The sequence below is a fragment of the Piliocolobus tephrosceles genome, chromosome 3 (genome assembly GCF_002776525.5).
Source record: "Piliocolobus tephrosceles isolate RC106 chromosome 3, ASM277652v3, whole genome shotgun sequence".
Lineage (NCBI taxonomy): Eukaryota > Metazoa > Chordata > Mammalia > Primates > Cercopithecidae > Piliocolobus > Piliocolobus tephrosceles.
The window spans coordinates 5,574,798-5,595,858 of NC_045436.1; the positions used below are offsets into that span (position 1 = coordinate 5,574,798).

General features: G+C 39.1%; 1 protein-coding gene across 1 annotated transcript in view; it reads left to right on the forward strand.

Moving 5' to 3' along the window:
• The first annotated feature begins 17,400 nt into the window (after window positions 1-17,400).
• The window catches only part of ENPP6 (ectonucleotide pyrophosphatase/phosphodiesterase 6), a 127,483-nt gene continuing 123,822 nt past the window's right edge, over window positions 17,401-21,061 (forward strand). The window contains exon 1 of the mRNA XM_023220944.2: window positions 17,401-17,722. Coding sequence (XP_023076712.1) covers window positions 17,482-17,722 — 241 coding nt within the window. The 5' untranslated portion in view covers window positions 17,401-17,481. The remainder of the gene's footprint in view (window positions 17,723-21,061) is intronic.

The window sequence follows — 21,061 nt, forward strand, 5'->3', positions numbered from 1 at the left end:
AGTGTCCTTGTAAGAAGAGAAGGGCAGAGGGAGATTTGAGACAGACAGAGAGGAGACATGACACACAGAGGAGAAGGCAGGGTAAAGATGGAGGCAGAGACTGGAGCAATGGGGCCATGAGCCAAGGGGTGCCAAGGATTGCCGGAAGTCACCACGAGGCAGAAGGGAGGCATGGAAGGGGTTCACCCTTAGAGCCTCCAGAAGTAATCAACCCTGCCAGCACTTTGATTTTGGACTTCTAGCCTCCAGAACTCTGAGAGAATAACTTTCTGTTGTTTTAAGACACTCTATTTGTGGTAATTTGTTAAGGAAACAACAGGAAACAAACATAGGAAGCCAGATAGTAAGGGATCTGATCAGCCAAACTGAGAAGACTCAGGGTTCTACTCTGAGGGGAACTGGGAGCTACTGGAAGGTTTTGAGCAGAGCAGTGACATGAACCTCTTTCTTGTTTTAAATAGAGTCAGTTAACTTAGCCAGCATATATCCCTCCTCCCTCACACATTTTTCTGCCTGGTGATTGGATAAATAATTGGCTAGACACGGCCAGAGGCCATCTCAGCTTTCATTTCAATTTCACTCCTTCATGGATGCACTCCTTTGGATATTGAGCCTCTAAACTGGCTGCGTCCATTAGAACTGGATTTGGCTGCATTTAAGAGAAAACCTGGCCAGGCACCATGGCTCCCACCTGTAATCCAAGCACTGTGAGAGGCCGAGGAGGGCGGATGATCTGAGGTCAGGAGTTCAAGATCAGCCCGGCCAACATGGTGAAATCATGTCTCTACTAAAACTACAAAGAATTAGCCGGGCGTGGTGGCGGGCACCTGTAGTTCTAGCTACTCAGGAGGCTGATGCAAGAGAATTGCTTGAACCCAGGAGGTGGAGGTTGCAATGAGCTGAGATTGTGTCCCTGCACTCCAGCCTGGGCAACAGAGCGAGACTGTCTCAAGAAGGAAAAAAAAAAAGAGAAAACCTAATAGTAGTTTAACTAAGAGAGAAGTTTATGTCTCTCTCAAACAATAGAAACCGTGAGCTGGGCAGTCCAGGGCTAGAAATGTGGCTCCATCAGCATCATGGAATTAGGGTTCTTCTGGTTTCTCATCCTGTTGTCTTTAGCATATAGTTTTTAGCTTCAAGGTTGCCTTATGGTCCAAGAAGACAGCTGGAGTTCCAGCCATTATTTGCAAATTGCACAGTCAAGGAGAGCAGAGGAGCAGAGCGTACTGGTTATACCTCCAGGAAGAATAAAACCTTTTAAAACAGATTTCCTGGAAGCACAGTCAGTTACTTCTGCTCACATCTTATTGGCCCCCCTGTTTCAAAGGAAGAAGGGATATCACATGCCATCAAGAAAAAGTCATGGCAACCACCACTCAAGTCAGAAACAACAACAGATAGAAACAACATTTCCAGCTTTCCAGTGGCTGCTTCCTTCCCTTTCCTGGTCACCACCTATCCCCACCTCCACCAAGGTAACTATCTACTTAATTCTTACTGGAATTACACCTTTACTTTTCTTTAGAGTTTTATTACCTGAATATGTATATATTTTTAAATATTAAGATTTAGGTTTGCTTATTTGTTTGGGCTTTATATAAATGGAATTATTTAATAATAATTTTTAAACATTGTGTAGTGCAGAAAGGGGAGAGAAAGGATATTAGGTGGGCAACTAGTAATCTCCGCTACATCAGCAGAAGCCAGAGTTAAGGTTCTTTCAACCACTGGTTTCATTAATGTATCTTCATAATTTACCTGGATTCTGAGCAAAGACAGTCTATCCTATGGCATAAGCCTCCCTTAGCATTCTAGGACAAAGTATTACAATTGCTTATCACCATCTTCCTGTCAATCTAGGAAGACCAAGTGTTTTTGGCAGTACTTCCTAGCTCATTGAAATTTTTAGTACGCTATATCTAATAATTGTTAATATGTTTCGGTTGAAGTCCGCCATCTTGTTATTTGTTTCCTATCAGTCTTATCTGTTTTTATTCTTTTGTTTAATCTTTTCCTATCTTCTTTGAGGTTAACTGAGTATTTTTAGTATTTTTTCTATTAGCTTTTGTTGCTTTCTATTATAATAAACAACACATAACATGAAATTTACTATCATAACCATGTTTAAATGTATAGTTCAATAATGTTAGGTATATTCACATTGTTGTAAAACAGAAGATCTCCAGAAATTTTTCATCTTGAAAATCTGAAACTCTATACCCATTAAACAAATCTCTTCTGCTCCCTCCTCTAACCCCTGGTGACTACCATTCTACTTTGTGTTTATATACATTTGGCTACTTTAGATAATGAATGTATGTGTAATTATACATTATTTGGCTTTTTGTGACTAGAGTATTTCACTTAACATAATGTCTTCAAGGTTCGTCCATGTTGAAATCTTATGATTTATTTCTGTTTAAGGATAAATAACATTTCATATATGTATATATCACATTTTCTTTATCCATTTGTCAACGGAAATTTTAGTTGTTTCTGTAGTTTGGCATTGCAATAATCTGCAATACTGCAATGCTCCCAAAATACCCGGGGGTGCAGATACCTCTTTGAGATTCTAATTTCAATTCTTCTGGATATATACCCAGGAGTAGGATCATTGTATCATATGGCAGTTCTATTCTCAATTTCTGAGGACCTCTATACTCTTTTCCATAGTGGTTGCATCATTCTGTATTCACACCAACAATAAATAAGAGGTACAATTTCTCCACATACTCATCAACATTTTTACTTTTTTGGGTTTTTTAAAAATAATAATCATCCTAATAAATGCAAGGTGTTACCTCATTGTGCTTTTATTTGCATCCCTGATAAACTGTAACGTTGAGCACCTTATAATATACCTGTTGACCATTTGTGTGTCTTCTTTGGAGAAATAGCCATTCAAGATCTTTGTCCATTTTCTAATTATTTGTTTATTTGCTGTCAGATTGTAGGAGTTCCATATATATTTTGGAAATTAACCCATTATCAGACATATAATTGGTAAATATTTTATTTATGTCACAAGTTATCTCTTCATTCTGTTGATTGCTTTCTTTGCTGTGCAGATTTTTACTTCAATATCCCATTTAGCTATTTTTGCTTTTGCTACTGGCACTTCTGATATATCCATAAAATCATTGCGAGGAGCAATGTCATGAAGCTTTTCCTTCATGTTTACTTCTAAGCATTTTAAAGTTTCGGGTCTTACATTTAAATCTTTACTCCATGTTCATGTGATCTCTGTATTATGGTATAAGATAGGGGTCCAGTTTATTCCTTTTGAATGTGAATTTCCAGTTTTCCCAGCATCACTTGTGCAAGAGACTATCCTTTCCCCATTGCGTATTCTTTTTCTGTTTGTTTGAGATGGAATTTCACTCTTGTTGCCCAGGATGGAGTGCAATGGAGTGATCTCGGCTCACCGCAAACTCCGCTCCCTGGGTTCAAGTGATTCTCCTGCCTCAGCCTCCCAAGTAGCTGGGATTACAGGCATGCACCACCATGCCCTGCTAATTTTGTATTTTTAGTAGAGACAGGGTTTCTCCATGTTGATCAGATTGGTCTCTAACTCCTGACCTCAGGTATCTGCCCACTTCAGTCTCCCAAAGTGCTAGGATTACAAGTGTGAGCTACTGTGCCCAGCTGCCCATTGTGTATTCTTGATGCCTTTGTTGAAGATCAATTGACTGTGCATGTGTGGGTTTATTTCTGGGCTCTCTATTCTGTTCTGTTGTTCTTTATGTCTGTCTGTATGCCAATACCAAACTGTGCTGATTATTGTAGCTTGCTAATGTATTTTGAAATCAGAAAGTGTGAAGTCTCCAGCTTTGTTCTTCTTTTTCAGGATTGCTTTGACTATTTTGGGTCTTTTGTTGTTCCATATGAATTCTAGAATTTTTTCTCTTTCTTTAAGAAATGCCACTGGGATTTTAATGGGAATAATGTTGAATCTGCAGATTGTTTAGTATGGACATCTTAATAATATTAATTCTTTCAATCCATGAACACAGAATGTTTTTCCATTTATTTGTGTCTTCTTTAATACTTTCATCAGTGTATTGTAGCTTTTAGTGTACAAGTTTTTCACTACCTTGGTTAAGTTTATTCCTAAGTAATTTATTCTTTTTGATGGTATTGTAAATAGGATTTTTCTTCTTAATTTTCTTTACAGGTAGTTCATTGTTACTATATAGAAATACAATTGTTTCTTTGTATATTGATTTTGTATTCTACAACTTTACTGAATTTGTTTATTAGTTGTAGCAGTTTTTTGGCAGAGTCTTAAGGGACACATATAATTATGTTACTAGCAAACAGAGATGATTTAACTTCTTCCTTTACCATTTAGATGGCTTTTGTCTCTTTTCTTGCCTTTATCTGACTAGAAGTTCCAATACTATTTTGAATAGAAATGGTGAGCATGGGTTATCTTTTTCTTGTTTCTGATCTTAGGAGGAAAAACTTTCAGTTTTTCACTGTTGAATATTGTATCAGTTATGGCTTGCCACATACGGCCTTTATGTGTTGAGGTAGATTCTTTCTATACCTAACTTGCTTAGATTTTTTTTTTTTAATCATGAAAAGGAGGATGAATTTTGTCAAATGCTTTTTCTGCATCACTTGGGGTGATCATGTGATTTTTATCCTTCTTTTTGTTAATGTGGCGTATCGCATTTATAGATTAGTGCACATTGAACCATCCTTGCATTTCTGGAATAAATCCCACTTGATTATGATGTATAATCCTTTTAATGTTCTGTTGAATACAGTTTGCTAGTATTTTGTTGAGGATTTTTGCATCTATACTCATCAGGGATATCGGCCTGTAGTTTTCTTTTTTGGTAGTGTTTTTGTTGGACATTGGTATCAGGGTAACATTGACTTCATAAAATGAGTCTGGAAGTGTTCCTTCCTCTTCACCTTTCTGGAAGAATTTGAAAAAAAATGGCATTCATTCCTTAAATATTTGGTAGAATTCACCAGTGAAGCTATCTGTTCTTTGCTTTTCTTTGCTGGGAGATTTTTGATTACCAGTTCAATGTCCTTACTTGTTATTGGTGCCTTCAGATTTTCTGTTTCTTCATGATTTAGTTTTAGTAGCTTATATGTTTCTAAGAATTTCTCCATTTATTCTAGGTTGTCCAGTTTATTGGCATATAATTATTTGTAGCAGTCTCTTATGCTCCTTTTTATTTCTACAGTATCAGTTGTAATATTTCCCCTTTCATTTCTGATTTTATTTAATTGAGTCTTCTCTTTTTCTTAGTTTAACTGAAGACTAGTCAATTTGGTTTTTCTTTTCAAAATAACTAGCTCTTAGTTTTGTTGATTTTTTTCTTTTTTGGTCTTTATTTTTTATTTCTACTCTAATCTTTATTATTTCTACTACTACTGTCTTGTACTACCTTTGGATTTAATTTGTTCTTGTTTTTCTTTTTCTTTTCTTCCTTTTTTTAGTACAGTTATTTATCACTTAAACTTCTCTCTTCATACTTTTCTGCCATAAGTTTTGATGTATTGTGTTTTCCTTTTGTCTTAAGACATATATTTTGACTTTTTTTTTTTTTAACCCATGAATTGTTCAGGAGAAGGTTAGTTTCCACATATTTGTAAATTTTCCAATTCTACTTCTGTTAGTGATTTCTAGTTTCATAACATGTGGTCAGCAATGATACTTGATATAATTTTAATCTTCTTAAAATTGTTAAGACTTGCTTTGTGGCCTAATAGGTGATATATCCTGGGGAATATTCCGTGTGCACTTGAGAAGAATGCATATTCTGTTGCTGTTGAGTGGTATGTTTTGTATATGTCTTAGGTCCATTTGGTCTACAGTGTTGTTCAAGTCTGCTGTTCCCTTATAGATTTCCTGTCTGGATATTGTTCCCTTATAGATTTCCTATCTATCCATTGTTGAAAGGCAGGTGCGAAGTCTCCTACCATTATTGTATTGCTATCTATTTCTCCCTTCAGTTCTGTTATATTTGGTTTGTATCTTTAGGTGTTGTGATGTTGAGTGCTTATATAATTGTAATATTTTCCTGAATTAGCCCTTGTATCATTTTATAATGTTCTTGTCTCTTGCAAACATTTTTAATTTAAAGTCTATTTTCCTGATATAAGTATGGTTCTCTCTGCTCTTTTTTTGTTGACCATTTGCAGAAAAATATTTTTTCATTCTCTCACTTTCAACCTCAATGTCTCCTTAAATATAAGTCTCCTGTAGACAGCATATAGTTAGGTCTTTTCAAAAAAATCCATTTATCTACTTTATATCTTTTGACTGGGGAATTTAATCTTTGTGTTAAAAATTATCATTAATTATTATAATTAATTAATATTTTTAATTAATATTTTAATATTTTAATTAATATTGTTAATTAATATTGTTAATTAATATTTTCAATTAATATTAATTATTAATATGTTAATTAATTATTATTAATTATTAAATAATTAATGTAATTATTAATATGATTAAACAGAGATTAAACTCCCCAATAAAAAGATGTAAAGTAGATAAATGGATTTTTTAAAAAGAGCTAATTATATGCTGTCTACAGGAGATTTATATTTAGTTAATTATTAATTAAACACAAAGTAATTATTGATAGAGTAGGACTTACTATTGATATTTTGTTAATTTCCTGTGTGTCTTGTAGTTCTTTTGTTTCTCTTTTACTGTGTTGCAGTCTTCCTTTGTGTTTTGATTATTTTTCTAGTGTATTTGATTCTTTTCTCTTTTGTGTCTTCTGTAGGTATTTTTATGTGCATGTGGTTGCCATAATGCTTGCATAAAACATAGTTACAATAGTCTATTTTAAGTTGATAACATTTTAACTTCAATCGCATCCACATTTTTACTTCTCCTCCCATTAAATATACTTTATGTCATGGATGTTACAATTTACAGTTATTTTTATTGTGTATCTATTGGTCAATTTGTGTGTGATAGCTATTCCTAATATCTTTCAACATTTTTAAGTTTTAAAGTTTCAAAAGTCTTTTAACTTTTACACTAAAATTAAAAGTGATTTACGTAACACCATTACAGTGGTACAGTATTGTTTTTTTCTTTATATTTGCCTTTGTAAGGTGAGTTCTATAATTTCATGTTTTGTGTTTTTATTTACTAGTACTTAGCTTCAACTTGAAGACAGGTGTTCTGCATTCTTGTACGGCAAATCTGGTGGTGATGGACTCCCTCAGTTTTTGTTTGTCTGGGAATATCTTTATCTCTCCTTTATTTTTAAAAGACAATTTTGCCAGGTATACAGTTCTTGGTTGACAATTTTTTTTTCAGCACTTCGAATATGTCATCCCACTCCTTGCTAGCGACAATTTGTTATTATAGTGTATTTTGGAGCAAACTTAATTGGATTCATTCTATTTGAGGTTCTTTGGAATTCGCGTGAATCTGGAGGCCTATTTCCTTTCCCAGAATTGGGAAGTTTGGTCCTATTGTTTTCTTAAATAAGGCTTTTCATTCTGGAGAGACAGGGTCTCACTGTGTTGCCCAAGCTGGTCTTGAACTTTTGGCCACAAGCAATCCTGTCACCTTGGCTTCCTAAAGAGCTGGGATTACAGGCACAAGCCATTGTGCCCAGCTTATTTACATAAATAAGTTCTTTACTCATCTTTTTCTCTGTTCTCCTTTTGCAACTTTCATAATGTTTATATTGGTTCACTTGATGATGTTCCATAAGTTTCTGAGGCTTTCCTTACTCTTTTTAATTCTTTTTTTGTTGTTGTTCTTCTGACTGGATAATTCATTGTCTAATTAGTTAATTTAGTTTTTAAATTGACATATAAAAATTGTATATATTCGTTTTGTACAATATGATGTTTTGAAATATGTTTATGTATTAAAATGACTTGATTTAGCTAATTAACATATGCATTACCTCACATGCTTATTATTTTTGTGGTGAGAGCATTTAAAGTCTACTCTTTTAGAAATTTTCAAGAATGCAATACATTTTTATTGATGACAGTGACTGTGTTTTATAATAGAACTCTTGAACTTATTCCTCATATCTAACTAAAATTTTATGCCCTTTGATGAACATCTCCCCATATTCCCCACCCCAGGCCTTGGGAACCACTATTCTACTCTCTACTTCTATGAGATTGACTTTCTTAGATTCCACATAGAAGTGAAGGCAATATTGTCTTTTTGTTCCTAGCTATTTCACTTAACATAGTGTCCTCCAAGTTCACATATGTTGGTGCAAATGACAGATTTCTCTTCTTTATTAAGGTTGAATAGTATTTCATTGTGTATATATACCATATTTTCTTAATTCATTCATTCATTGATGAATACTTAGGTTTATTCTGTATCTTGGCTATTGTAAATAATGCTGTTGCAGTGAACATGGGTCTTTGATTACTTAAAAAGAAGGTTTTTCCCACTAGCATGTAGTTTTCTGTACTTGTCTTTGAAGACTTTTAATTATCGCTCTGGTTAAATAAAGGAGATAATGGCTTGTGATCCTATTTAGTTATGTGTTTTAAGTCTTTTTTACATTTTTGACAAGTTCCCCAAGTTGAATTCCGAATTAATCTCTTAGACCTTGAGTTAACTTTGGGATTTTTCAGTTGGGAAAGATCAAATGATGTGTTTTTCGCCTTGTATAAGAGGGATATTAAGCTAATTAGGCTTATTTGATAAATTATTTGGAATGCATGGTCAAATAAAAGTGAAGCCAAACATTCTTTAAGTTATACTTATGGATAGGTTATTGTGTTTTAAGAGCTGTAGGAGATTCCTAGATTCCTATTATGTTATTGATCATAATTTTGATATTATTTTTAAATGTTGTATGCCACAGAAATGACCAAATTTCCTCGTCGATTGCTTGCTATAATGTACTGTCATTGGATTTTAAACCCTGTTTCTTCTATGTCTTTGTCATCCACTGTTATTGTTTTTATTCTTCTCTGAAAGCCTTTGCAATCAGCTGTAGTTCAAAATTGCTTCTTCAGGGGGATTTAGGAAAAAGACTGACAAGTACACTAAAATACAGGTTTCTGATAACTTTAAGACCATACCATTGGAGTGGGTAGGAACTTTTAGAACTCTAATGAAGAAACTGATGTGTTCATGAAATTACCAATACAACATCAAGCAGAATAAGAATTAATTTTCTGGGGCCAGGCACGGTGACTCACACCTGTAATCCTAGCACTTTGAGAGGCCAAGGTGGGCAAATCGCCTGAGATCAGGAGTTTGAGACCAGCCTGGCCAACATGGTGAAACCCTGTCTCAACTAAAAATATAAAAATCAGCCAGGTGTGGTGGCACGTGTCTGTAATCCCAGCTACTTGGGAGGCCGAGGCAGGACAATCGCTTGAACCCTGGAGGTGGAGGTTGCAGTGAGCCGAGATTGTGCCACTGCACTCCAGCCTGGGCAGCAGATTGAAACTGTCTCAAAAAAAAAAAAAAAAAAAAAAAAAAAAAAAACACTAATTACCTGGAACAGAACTAATAACCGATTATTATAGTTTTTAATGAAACATTGTTGTTTCTTTTGTATGTTTTGTTTTCCATATTTAAGCGAACTTTTTCTAAAGCTATACATAGTTTACAACAATTTGGTAAATTATACTTTTGTAAATAAAATATTTACGTTTTTTCTCCTGACCTGATCCCTCTAGAATTTGGAAACTAATATTGAGTATTCTTATTTTTTATGGCAATATAATTATTTGCATAAGTTCAATAAGAATCTGTTCTTCTTGCTACAGTGCACAATTGGAAACACTGGTTATACTGTCAAGGCTGTGACTGGAACGTCATGTTTTCTGACATGAGCAGCCATCTTTAAAGAACTAGGGTTGACTTTCTGCAGCCAGTACATCCTTTAGGGGGAAAAGACTGGCCTGGTACCTTGAATAAACAGTTCACATGGTTGCCTCACACATAAGAAAGGAATCTGACTTCCTGGCAAGCCCAAGATCATCAGAATATTTTGGGGACCTTGAGGAAAAAGTACTTCACCTATATATCTGCAGGTATTTCAGGCAAAGTTTGAGGGTGTTTTGTTTGTTTGTTTGTTTTGTTTTTTGAGACACAGTCTGGCTCTGTGGCCCAGGCTGGAGTGCAGTGGTGTGATCTCTGCTCACTGCAACCTCCACCTCCTGGGTTCCTGCCATTCTCCTGCCTCAGCCTTCCGAGTAGCTGGGACTACGGGCCCCGCCACCACACCCGGATAATTTTTTGTATTTTTAGTAGAGATGGGGTTTCACCATGTTAGCCAGGATGATCTCGATCTCCTGACCTCGTGATCCGCCCACCTCAGCCTTCCGAAGTGCTGGGATTACAGGCGTGAGCCACCGCGCCCGGCCGATGGTGAGTTCTTAGCTTGGCTTCTCAGCCTTCCAAGGCTTTTAAAAGTCCAATCTGAGATTCCTTATTAAAAGTTCCAGCAAAATCGACTTAAAAGCACCTATTTAATTATCACTATTCTTGCTGCACTTATATAAATAAGCAGGCCAAGTTCAATGAAACAATTTTTCTTACAAATAAACTGATCTTACTGTGATTATTTCTTTGTAGAAATGGGGGTGACCAAAGATAAATTTATGTTTCAGAAGAAAACCATAGTGCACCCATTATTAAATTCTAGCTCATTGTTTTTGAGCATCTGTAAACTGGATCCTGAATTCTTCTAGGTTTCTGCAATATCTGCCGCTGATTTTCCAAGCTAACATTTTCAAGTTTCCTCCCGCTCTTCTGACATGGAATTACTGAAATTAAAACTGCCCTTTCCTGAAGCCCTGAAAGCTGAAGCTGGATGACTTACTATAGAATTCAGATAAGTCACCTTAATAACTTATGTATAAACAACCTTCATGTCTGTTGGTGTATGCATCACTCAGAAAGTTCACTGAAACACATGATGCAAACTGCAGACCTGGACAACCTTTCAGATTGCCTTTGCCAGTCTCCACTGGCAATGTCAGTCACAACAGCTTAATTCCAACTGAAGTTGCTTCAAACCCAGCATCTAGAAATCTCAATTGGCTGCCCTCCAGACTCAGAAACTAGTTTATGGACTCCTTCAAACATTAATCTTTATTTTTTTTGTTTCCCTAGAAATGTATTAATACCTATTTCCATGCACCATATAGAGGCCTGACTTTGATGGGAACTCACCTGCAACACCACCTCCTAAAATGAGGCCATAGCTTTTTCATTGGACTGACCTATTCCCAGGTCCAGTCAGCTACTAACTCCATTTTTCTCTCAACACCCACCACCTCAGCTTTTAGTGTGTGAAACTTCTAGGGAAGTTTCAGACAAGGGAAATGAAGGAGTTTGGGAAATACCACCCCAAAATACGACGTTTTGGTATGCTGATTACTTTGAACTAAGGACATGAGGAAGGGTGGATGCAGGGAGAGACTTTCTTGAGCTCCCCTTATCTGCCTAAAGATGAATCCTCTAAGAGGAACTCAGTTGTCATAAATCTCCTCCCCCAAAATCTTACCACCAGGGAAAATTAACTTGCACCAAAGGAGAGCAGGCTGGAGATTGACACCATGTCCAGAGATACCATAACCTATTCTTCTGAGGGCTGCTCAGAGGCCACCTTTATTACTTGAGAGACTTTTTATCTGCTGAACAAGATAATCTTTATTCACCATACATTTCCTCCATTCATTCTTCCATAATTTGTGTCACCCACCACCTTCCCCAGAAGCCCTAAGCCCCATTTCTTTCTGTAGCTCAGGGTGCTACATAAGCTTCAATCATGTGACCCTTCTTCAGGTATCATATTTTTAAGATTCCTGTGTGTCATATGTCATTAAATATGATTTTTCTCTCATTAATCTGTCTCATGTCAATTTAATTATTAGCCCAGCCAAAGAATCAAAAAGTGTGAATGCAAGCCCTTTTTCACTCCCCTACACCACCTTTGTCGAATATCCATTGAATGTAAATGTGATGGTTTATTTCTGGCCTCTCTATTCCATTCCTTGGGTCTATGTGTCTGTTTTCATACCAGTACCATGCTGTTTTGATTGCTATAGCTTTATGGTATGTTACAAAGTCAGATAGTATGATGTCTCCAGCTTCATTATTTTTATTCAAGATTTCTTTAGTTATTCACAATTCTTTCTGGTTCCACACACATTTTAGGATTTTTTTTTTCTATTTCTGTGAAAAATATCATTTCAGTTTTGATAGAGATTGTATTGAATCTGTAGATTGCTTTGGGTAATATGAACATCTTAACAATATTAATTATTCAAATCCATGAACATGGAATATCTTTCCATTTATTTGTGTATTCTTCAATTTCTCTCATCAGTATATTGTCATTTCAGCATGCAGATCTTCTACCTCTGTGGTTAGATTTATTTTCAAGTTTTTTGAGATGAAGTTTCGCTTTTGTCACCCAGGCTGGAATGCAGTGGCACAATCTCAGCTCACTGCAACCTCCACCTCCCAGGTTCAAATGATTCTCCTGCCTCAGCCTCCTGAGTAGCTGGAATTACAGGCACCTGCCACCATGCCCGGCTAATTTTTGTATTTTTAGTAGAGACGGGTTTTGCCATGTTGGCCAGGCTGTTCTCAAACTCATGACCTCAAGTGATTGGCCCGCCTCGGCCTCCCAAAAGTGCTGAGATTACAGGTGTGAGCCACCACGCCCAGCCTGTTTTCAAGTATTTTGTTCCTTTTGACGCTATTGTAAATGAGACTGTTCTCTTATTTTTATTTTGGACTGTTTATTGTTACTGTATAGAAACCCAACTGATTTTGGATGATTTTATATCTTGCAACTTTGCTCTGTGTGTGTGTGTGTGTGTGTGTGCACGCGATCTTCAGGAGTTTGTACATGTAAGATCATGTCACTGGCAAACAGAGATGGTTTTATTTTTTCGTTTATAATTCTCTTGCCTAATTGTCTGGCTGGGACTTCCAGTATGTTGAATAGAAGTGTTTAGATCGAGCATTCTTGTCTTATTACTGCTCTTAGAGGAAAAGCTTTCAGCTTTCCACCGCTGGGCGTGAAGTCAGCTGTGGGCTTTTCAAATATAGCCTTTATTATGTTGAGGTAGTTTCCTCTTTCGCTACTGACCTTTTAGTCAAACCTCTTTGTATTTTTTTGTTGTTGTTTAGTACTGACTCTGAGGATTACAATATGCATGCTTATTACAGTCTAGTTAGAATTAATATTCAATTACTTTACATTTTACTCTTGACATCTGACTTTTCCCATTTCATAAATTTCAAAAAACTTCACAACAGCTTAATTCCATTCAAACCTTCTACCCCTTTCATTTAGGTTGTTGTTTCTATATCTTTTAATTTTCATAAGTCATCTCTCTCAGCATAGTGGTGATTCTTTTAACTTTAAGAAGTTATTTTTAAGGATATTTATAAAAGAAAAACATAGTCTTTTATATTTACTCACATATTGATCATTTACGAAATTTTTTCCCTTCCTATGTATATTAATTTTCATCTGGTATTATTTCCTTTCAACCTAAAGGACATTCTTTAGTATTTTTTGTAGTACAAGCCTATTGGTAACTAATTTTCTCACCTTTTGTTTATCTAAAAATATCCTTATGTCATCTTACATTTTAAAGACTAGTTTTCCAGATATAAGGAGGGTTGATATGGACCAACAAAAGATCAGCAAGACTGTAAAAGCTGGGATAAATTAATAGGACCAACAAGGGTGGATGTCGGCTGACATGGACTGACTTGGGATCTCATTCTCAAATTGCATTGATTCTACAGCTAGAAACGACCTTGAAGCCTTTGTCACTTTTCAGAGGTGAAAACTGAAGCCCAGAAAGGCAATTTCCTCAGAATCACACAAGTGCATCATACCAGGATCTTGACTCTGGAATCACAATTTTTGTTTGTTTGTTTGTTTGTTTTGTTTTGTTTTGTTTTTCTAAGACTCTTTCCCTTCCATCTCACCTGTCTCTCCATGAAGGCGAGGCACCAGGGTGCTGACTAATCTGGACAGCACATTCCTGAGAGCTCATGCGTGTTCCTAGAGAGACGTGCAGCAGCTTTAGGACAAAGGTTGTTTCAACTTCTGGAGTAAATTTTTCGTATTTTGCATTATCTAAATGAAACCCCTGTGGACAATGACTTTACAGTATTGCCAACCCTTGAAAACAAGTTGTAATAAGCACTTATAAGCATTAGGTGCCAATAACCACCCCCGAGTGAAGACATCCAGATCACAGACACACAGGTTTTGGATCACAAGACTTTGGGCACTTAATATTGACCACCTGTATGACCTATGGCCTTTACCTATTGCTTTTTAGCTTTCATTTCCAGCCTTTTCTAGGTTAGATGGTTCAAGACCTAGAGTCTGGCTTTGAGCAACCCTAGGATTTACTTGGTTTGAATTATATCCCATATGTCTCTTTCTTCATATATTGGTATGTATATTAAAGATTCATACTGGCAATCATTTATTGATCCAAAGCTTTAGAGACATTGTCTAAACATGGTCGTAAAACAATATGATCATAAACATTATCATAAAACAATGATGCCCCCACCCCAGATACATCACAACAATCTTTTTGGAGCCTTGGGAGCCTCTGGTGACCTGTGGACACGCTAATCTGAAACAAGTTACTTCTGAGTTGACACCCACAATAGCTCAATGAGGCACTCAGGGAGCCACATTTTGGGTGTACCTTTGTTAGTAGTGGAGAAAAGTGGAAGTCCCTTTTATATTCATCTTTAACATCTGGAATGCTTAACCTCCCAAAGTGAACACAGAAGCCACCCCAAAGTAAACCACCTGGACTTGCACTGCTACCTCCAGCCTCACAGTCCAGACAATCCCTGAGCCTCTCAGGAACTCACAGAGCACAGCTATCTGGGCCTCTTACCTCTGTGGGCCCTCACCAGGGGAAGAAGTTCTCCTTCTAGCACATGTGAGGCTCAGTGTCCAGGATGCCTATCAACCCATCAGCACGCACCTGCCTTTTCCCCTCCCCTCCCCTCCCTTCACCTCCCCTTCCCTCTCTTTCCCTTCCGTCTCCTCTCTTTCCCTTCCCTTCCTGTCCCATCTCTTCACTTCCCTTCTCATCTCTTTCTCTTCCCTTCCCTCCCTTTCCTTTCTTCCCGTCTCTTTTCTTCCCTTTTTCACTTTCCTTCCCTTCTTCCCTTCTCTCCTTCCCTTCCCTCCCCTCCCCTCCCCTTCCCTCCCCTACTCTCCCCTTCCCTCCCCTTTTCTTCCCTTCCCTTCTTCGCTTTTCTCCCCTTCTTCCCTTCCCTTCTTCCCTTCCCTTCCCTTCTTCCCTTCCCTTCCCTTCTTCCCTTCCCTTCCCTTCCCTTCTTCCCTTCCCTTCCCTTCCTTTCGCTCCCCTCCCCTCCCTTCCCTTCTCCTTTTCTTCCATTCCCTTCCCTTCCCTTCTTCCTTTTTCTTCCTTTCTTCTCTTCCTTTCCGTTCCCTTTCCTTCTTCCCTTTTCTTCCCTTCCCTTTCTTTCTCTTTCTCCCTCCCTCAATTTCTTTCTTTCTTCCTTCCTTTCCCTTTCTTTCTTTCTTTTTCTCTTTTCTTTCTTTTTCTTTCTCTCTCTCTTTTCTTTCCCTCCTCCTCCTCCTCCTTCTTCTTCTTCTCCTTCTCCTTCTTCTTCTCCCTCCGCCTCGTCCTTCCTTCCTTCCCTCTTTCTTTCTTCTCTCTTTTTTTCTGTTTATAGCAACAATAATACCACACAACTCAAGGAAAAAAGAGTAACATTGTTTTCAAAGTAACAACCATTTAGAATAAACTCCCCTTTTCCTTATTTTTTATAAGAAAAAAATTTAAATTTAATTATAAAAAGCATTAACTCTTATTGGAAAAAAGAATTCTGTTTCTTGGCCAAGTCCCTTGAGATGGGAGTGGTCATTTGGCCAATGTGTTTCTCTTTTGCAGCATAATTTAAAAAGTGACATGGTGATCTCGTGTATGGGCTTGACTCAAATACAACAGAAAAGGAGAAGGAGAACAGACACTAGCGAAGGGTAGAGGTGGAAGAGGGCTTTGGGCTTGATTGAGAGTGGCTGGTGTGGCTGGTGTCTGTCTTCCTTCCCTGGAAAGTTTGCCCAGAGCCTGCAAGTTTCCTTTAGAGCCAAGTGATGTTATAATGCGAATAACATCTAACATCTAAGCACTTGCTATGGGCCATGCATGTTTTATGTCTTTTTTTTTTTTTTTTTCTGAGGCCGGGCCTATGTTGCCCTGCCTGGAGTACAGTGATACAATCACAGCTTACTGCAGATTTGAACACCTGTGCTCACACAATCCTCCCACCTCGGCCTCCTGCGTAGCTGGGACCAGGCACATGCCACCATGCCCAGCTAATTTTGAAATTTTTTATAGAGGTGGGGTCTTGCTATGTTGCCCAGGCTGGTCTCAACCTCCTGGCCTCGAGCAGTCCTTCCACCTTGGTCTCCCAAAGTGGGCCACTGCACTCAGCCATGTTTTATAAGCCTTCACATGAATTGTGTCGTTCAAATTTATGTAGCATGACAGAGCCACTCTAGGGAACCTCCAGACTCTGGGTACTTTGTGCTAACTCTGTCTGCTCCCCAGCTCACATCTGCCTCCCTGTCACTTACCTCCTCCTAGTTTCTGCTCTGCCTAGTCCTCCCTGTCCCAAAGCCTGCATGGTAATTTCTAGCTCTGCTTTTCCATCTCAAGCTCTCAATCTCCAGCTCTCTATTTCATTTCCATCCTATTGGGGCAATGCTGCTTCAGACCATTCTGCCAGTAATAATTTCCCATTGTCCAACTCTGGAAGTTTCTCCTTGGCTCTAGGGCTCTTCTATGAACCACCTCCTTTTATGGGCACCAGCAGCTAAATCATATTTGAAAAATAAAGTAATAACACTGCATATAAAAACATAAGTGGCCAATACATAGACAAATAATTGTTTTTAAGTGCTGTGACTACAGAGACACAGCTGGAAAGTTTACAAATGGGTCCACCGAAGCGTATTGTTTCCTGTTTATGCGCTGAGTCCAGAGGTTTGCGTTACTAACTTCTAAGTGAAAAAGAGTTTAAATGAGGCCATGATGTGGGATAACATCAAATTAAAATCTTGCCCTTTTCCTTGGTTCCTCCCTTTGGTTAGCTCAACTGCAAAGTTAGTGTTGACTTTGTCATCTTCTAAAATTCCACCTCTGTGGGTGCTTGTATTTCTGGAACGTTCACCAAAAATAATAAGGTTGAACTCTCTCCCCTGGTGTTAATTCTGGGTTGTTTGGAACCCGGCTTATCTGAAGGAGTCGGTCTCTGGACTTTCTAGTAAAGGGTGAGCATAGATGTGTGGAAAAGGGGGTGCTGTTCCTTTAAATTCTGAAAGTGAACTTGGCTCAGGAAGGCCAGCGGCTCAAGGTCCAGCCCCTGGAAGAGAGAATAGCTACAGATTCTCCATCCTCAGTCTTTGCAAGGAGACAGCTGTGCCAGCCGGGCTCTGGCAGGCTCCTGGCAGCATGGCAATGAAGCTTGGGACCCTCCTGCTGGCCCTTGTCCTGGGCCTGGCCCAGCCGGCCTCTGCCCGCCGGAAGCTGCTGGTGTTTCTGCTGGACGGTTTTCGCTCAGACTACATCAGTGATGAGGCACTGGAGTCATTGCCTGGTTTCAAAGAGATTGTGAGCAGGGGAGTAAAAGTGGATTATTTGACTCCAGACTTCCCTAGTCTCTCGTATCCCAATTACTATACCCTAATGACTGGTGAGTACCGTGTCCTCTTCTGGACAGGGAGGGGAGGGCTGGAGTCCAGCAGGGAACCGTGAGCTCCTGGCATCGGAGTCTTATTTAAATGCTCTGTGTTCTGTAGTCCTTTGGGACATCAAAGGTAGATAAGAAATCTGTGTCCTTGGCTGAGAAGACTTTTGTTTTCACGGTGGTCTTGTTTCCCAAAAGTTATCCCAAGGACCTGTTCTGGATTCTCAGTGTGGAGGACAGAGAACTACAGCAGTAGATGATATTCGACGATATTGAAAGTGGTTGTTTATTCTAGAAAGAGAAGTTCTAATGAGCCTCGTATTTTCTAAGTTCAAGTTTACACAATCAACAGGTGTCTGTGCATGCGTCCCAAGCTCCTTCTGTCCCTTTGCTCTGTGGTCATGCCATCCCTGCGTCCTGTGGGCTTGTTTCTCAGTGTGTTAGACTGTGAAAGTACCTGTGGGGTCCTCAAAGGGGAGTCGTGCTCCTGGACTTCTTGGGGAAGGGGGGATTTTTAGGTCTTATCCTTCTCTGTTACTTAGCAATGCCACCTTCCCCTTCTTCTGCCTTTTTTGGCCAGGTAAAATGATACAGAGAAGAAAAAGCTTGTGTAGTTCAGGTTCCCCGTTTGTGATTTGCAGCATCTGCGAAAGACCAACCAACAAAAACTCAACAAAACAAATCCAACCTCTGCTAACCCAGACTGCCTGGGCTTGGGACAGCTGATTTTCCTAAGGACGGCCTTCATCTGGAATTGCCAGGACTCCAAATGCAGCTGCACGAACCTGAGCCTCTACCTGTGCAGTTATAGAATGTGTGGCCTTCTCTTTGCTCAGAGTTGGATTCCCAGTTTCTGGTTTGTTTTTCAGCTATAACCTTTGTAAAGGCAGTGAGAGGCTCTCAGAAAGAATTTAGCAAACTATCCAGGGAGGCCGTTAAGAATGCACTGTTATTGCTGGTTATGCGGGACTCAGCCATGTGCTCTGAGCACAGAGAGAACTCTACTAATTATGTTAACAGAAAGAGAATGAGATCTCTGATATCTCATGGATCTCCACAGAACACTAAAGCCGAAGGGGTCTAAAACACACATTTGTATCTCTGACTTTGTGCATAGACAGTATATACATGTGTATGTAAAAATGCCGTAAACTGATGCCCCAAATTGAAGGGAAGAGATACTTTGGAGAAATAAAAATGAGGGCATGAGAGAGAGAAAAAAATTCAGACTGCACACAAGCAAGGAAGTTATGTATTTGTTTTTTATTTCCCACAGCAGACAAAAAAACAGTCTGTAAGATAAACAGAATTAACAAAAGTCTCTGGCCCTCCCCTGGCATGCGTCTCCCCTTGCAGGGAAGCGGTTTGCAGGCTGCCGGGTCACACATAGATGTCGTTGTGTGCACGGCCGACTCCAGCTCTGCACAGCGGCTTCACACACACAGCCCACCCCCACTCCAGCTGTCTTTCAGAGCCTTGCTGGGGGACCCAATTCATAAACTGCCACGCCACGTGCAGCTTCTGCAATCTCAGTGGAAAATGAACAAGATCCATTTTAGAAAGGACTCAAGTAAGTAACAGGACCATTACAGACTCCACAGAGACACTAAGCCAGTGACATGGCCTTTTGTTTGTCAGACTCACACTCCTGATATTGGCACAAGGAATAATTTGCACATAGCCTCCGTCATGCTGAGACACGCCTTCTTTTCAGGCTGTGCGTGTTTTCCCTTGTGTCATCCTGAGAGAAGAGCCCCTTCCATTATGGGCGCACAGGTCCCGTGAGTGCCTGACAAAGATCTCACCCTGGCTTTGAAACTGAGGCTGGCCCGAGGAAGCCACAGGTCTCCATATGTGTTAGTCTCTGTATTTTCGGATGGCCAAATGTATTCACTGATGTGGAAGTCGGCTTGGTCTATATGTTTCTTAGAAGCTGCCCCGCACAAGGGAGGTATCTAGCAAGGCTCATGTTTATGTACAAATGTCTTGTACCTACTGGGCAGACTTGCAGACTTGAAGCAGGATTCGCAGTCTGGGAAATGCCGGGCCATGAAGCTGGTATCATCTCCACTGTCTTGGAACTGACTCAGGGTTAAATTTAGACTATTTTCCCCAATATCCGTACTTATTTTTCCACCTGATGCTGAAAACCTCCTCTTTTATTCATATACGGAAGGATATAGCCATTGGGAATTGTACCTAAACATATGGTTTGAGTATTTGAGCGTTTTATGAACCAACAAAATCGCTATGTTAGATCTTTTTGGAACCAAAAGATATGCTGTTTTAGGGTTCCTCAGCATTCATAAGAGAGGCTAAGCTCTCACTTATGCTCAGAAGACAGAAAGCCCCTGGTGTTCTTCCCTTTGCATAACGAGGAGTGATGAGTTGTTGGAAAGAATGCTGACCTTCGAGCTGGGAGAACTTGCTTGGAGACTTCAGGCAAAATAAAAAGAGATGAAGTGCCAGGGCTGCATCAGGCTGGGATTTCAGATGCTGCTGTATACAGGCATAGAACTAGGCAATGCACGGGGAATTTTATTTTATTTTATTTCACTTTAAGTTCTGGGATACATGTGCAGAACGTGCAGGTTTGTTACACAGGCATAAATGTGCCATGGTGGTTTGCTGCACCTGTCAGGTCATCATCTAGGGTTTAAGCCCTGCATGCATTAGGTATTTGTCTTAATGCTCTCCCTTCCTGTGCCCCTGATCCTCCAACAGGCCCCAGTGTGTGATGTTCCCCTCCCTGTGTCCATGTGTTCTCGTTGTTTGACTCCTACTTAAGAGTGAGAACATGCGGTGTTTGATTTTCTGTTCCTGTGTTAGTTTGCTGAGAATGATGGCTTCTAGCTTCATCCATGTCCCTGTAAAGGACATGAACACATTCTTTTTTATGGTTGCATAGTATTCTTTGTGTATATGTGCCACGTTTTCTTTATCCATTCTATTATTGATGGGCATTTGGGTTGGTCCCAAGTCTTTGCTATTTGCACAGGGAATTTTAAAGTTAGGGCTGGCCCCTCCTAGGATGCCTTCGTGTAGAAATTATGCAAATGGCTGAAACTCCCTTGAGAGGGAGAATTTCACTGTGGATGGGGATGGGGAATCAACAGGCCTATCTGTGAGCAACCTTGAAACCATCTAGCCCAGTTGCTGCCATGAAACCACCATGGCTGATTAAATATTTGCCTCAAAACATGTTTACATCAGGACAAAGGCAACCAAAATGCCAATCATGATCATGAAGATGAATCAAACAATTGATTGCTGGGAACACTGAATCTTAAAACTGGCCTTTCACCAGGGAGATTACATTCAAGTAGGGGAGGAAGAACACTTGCG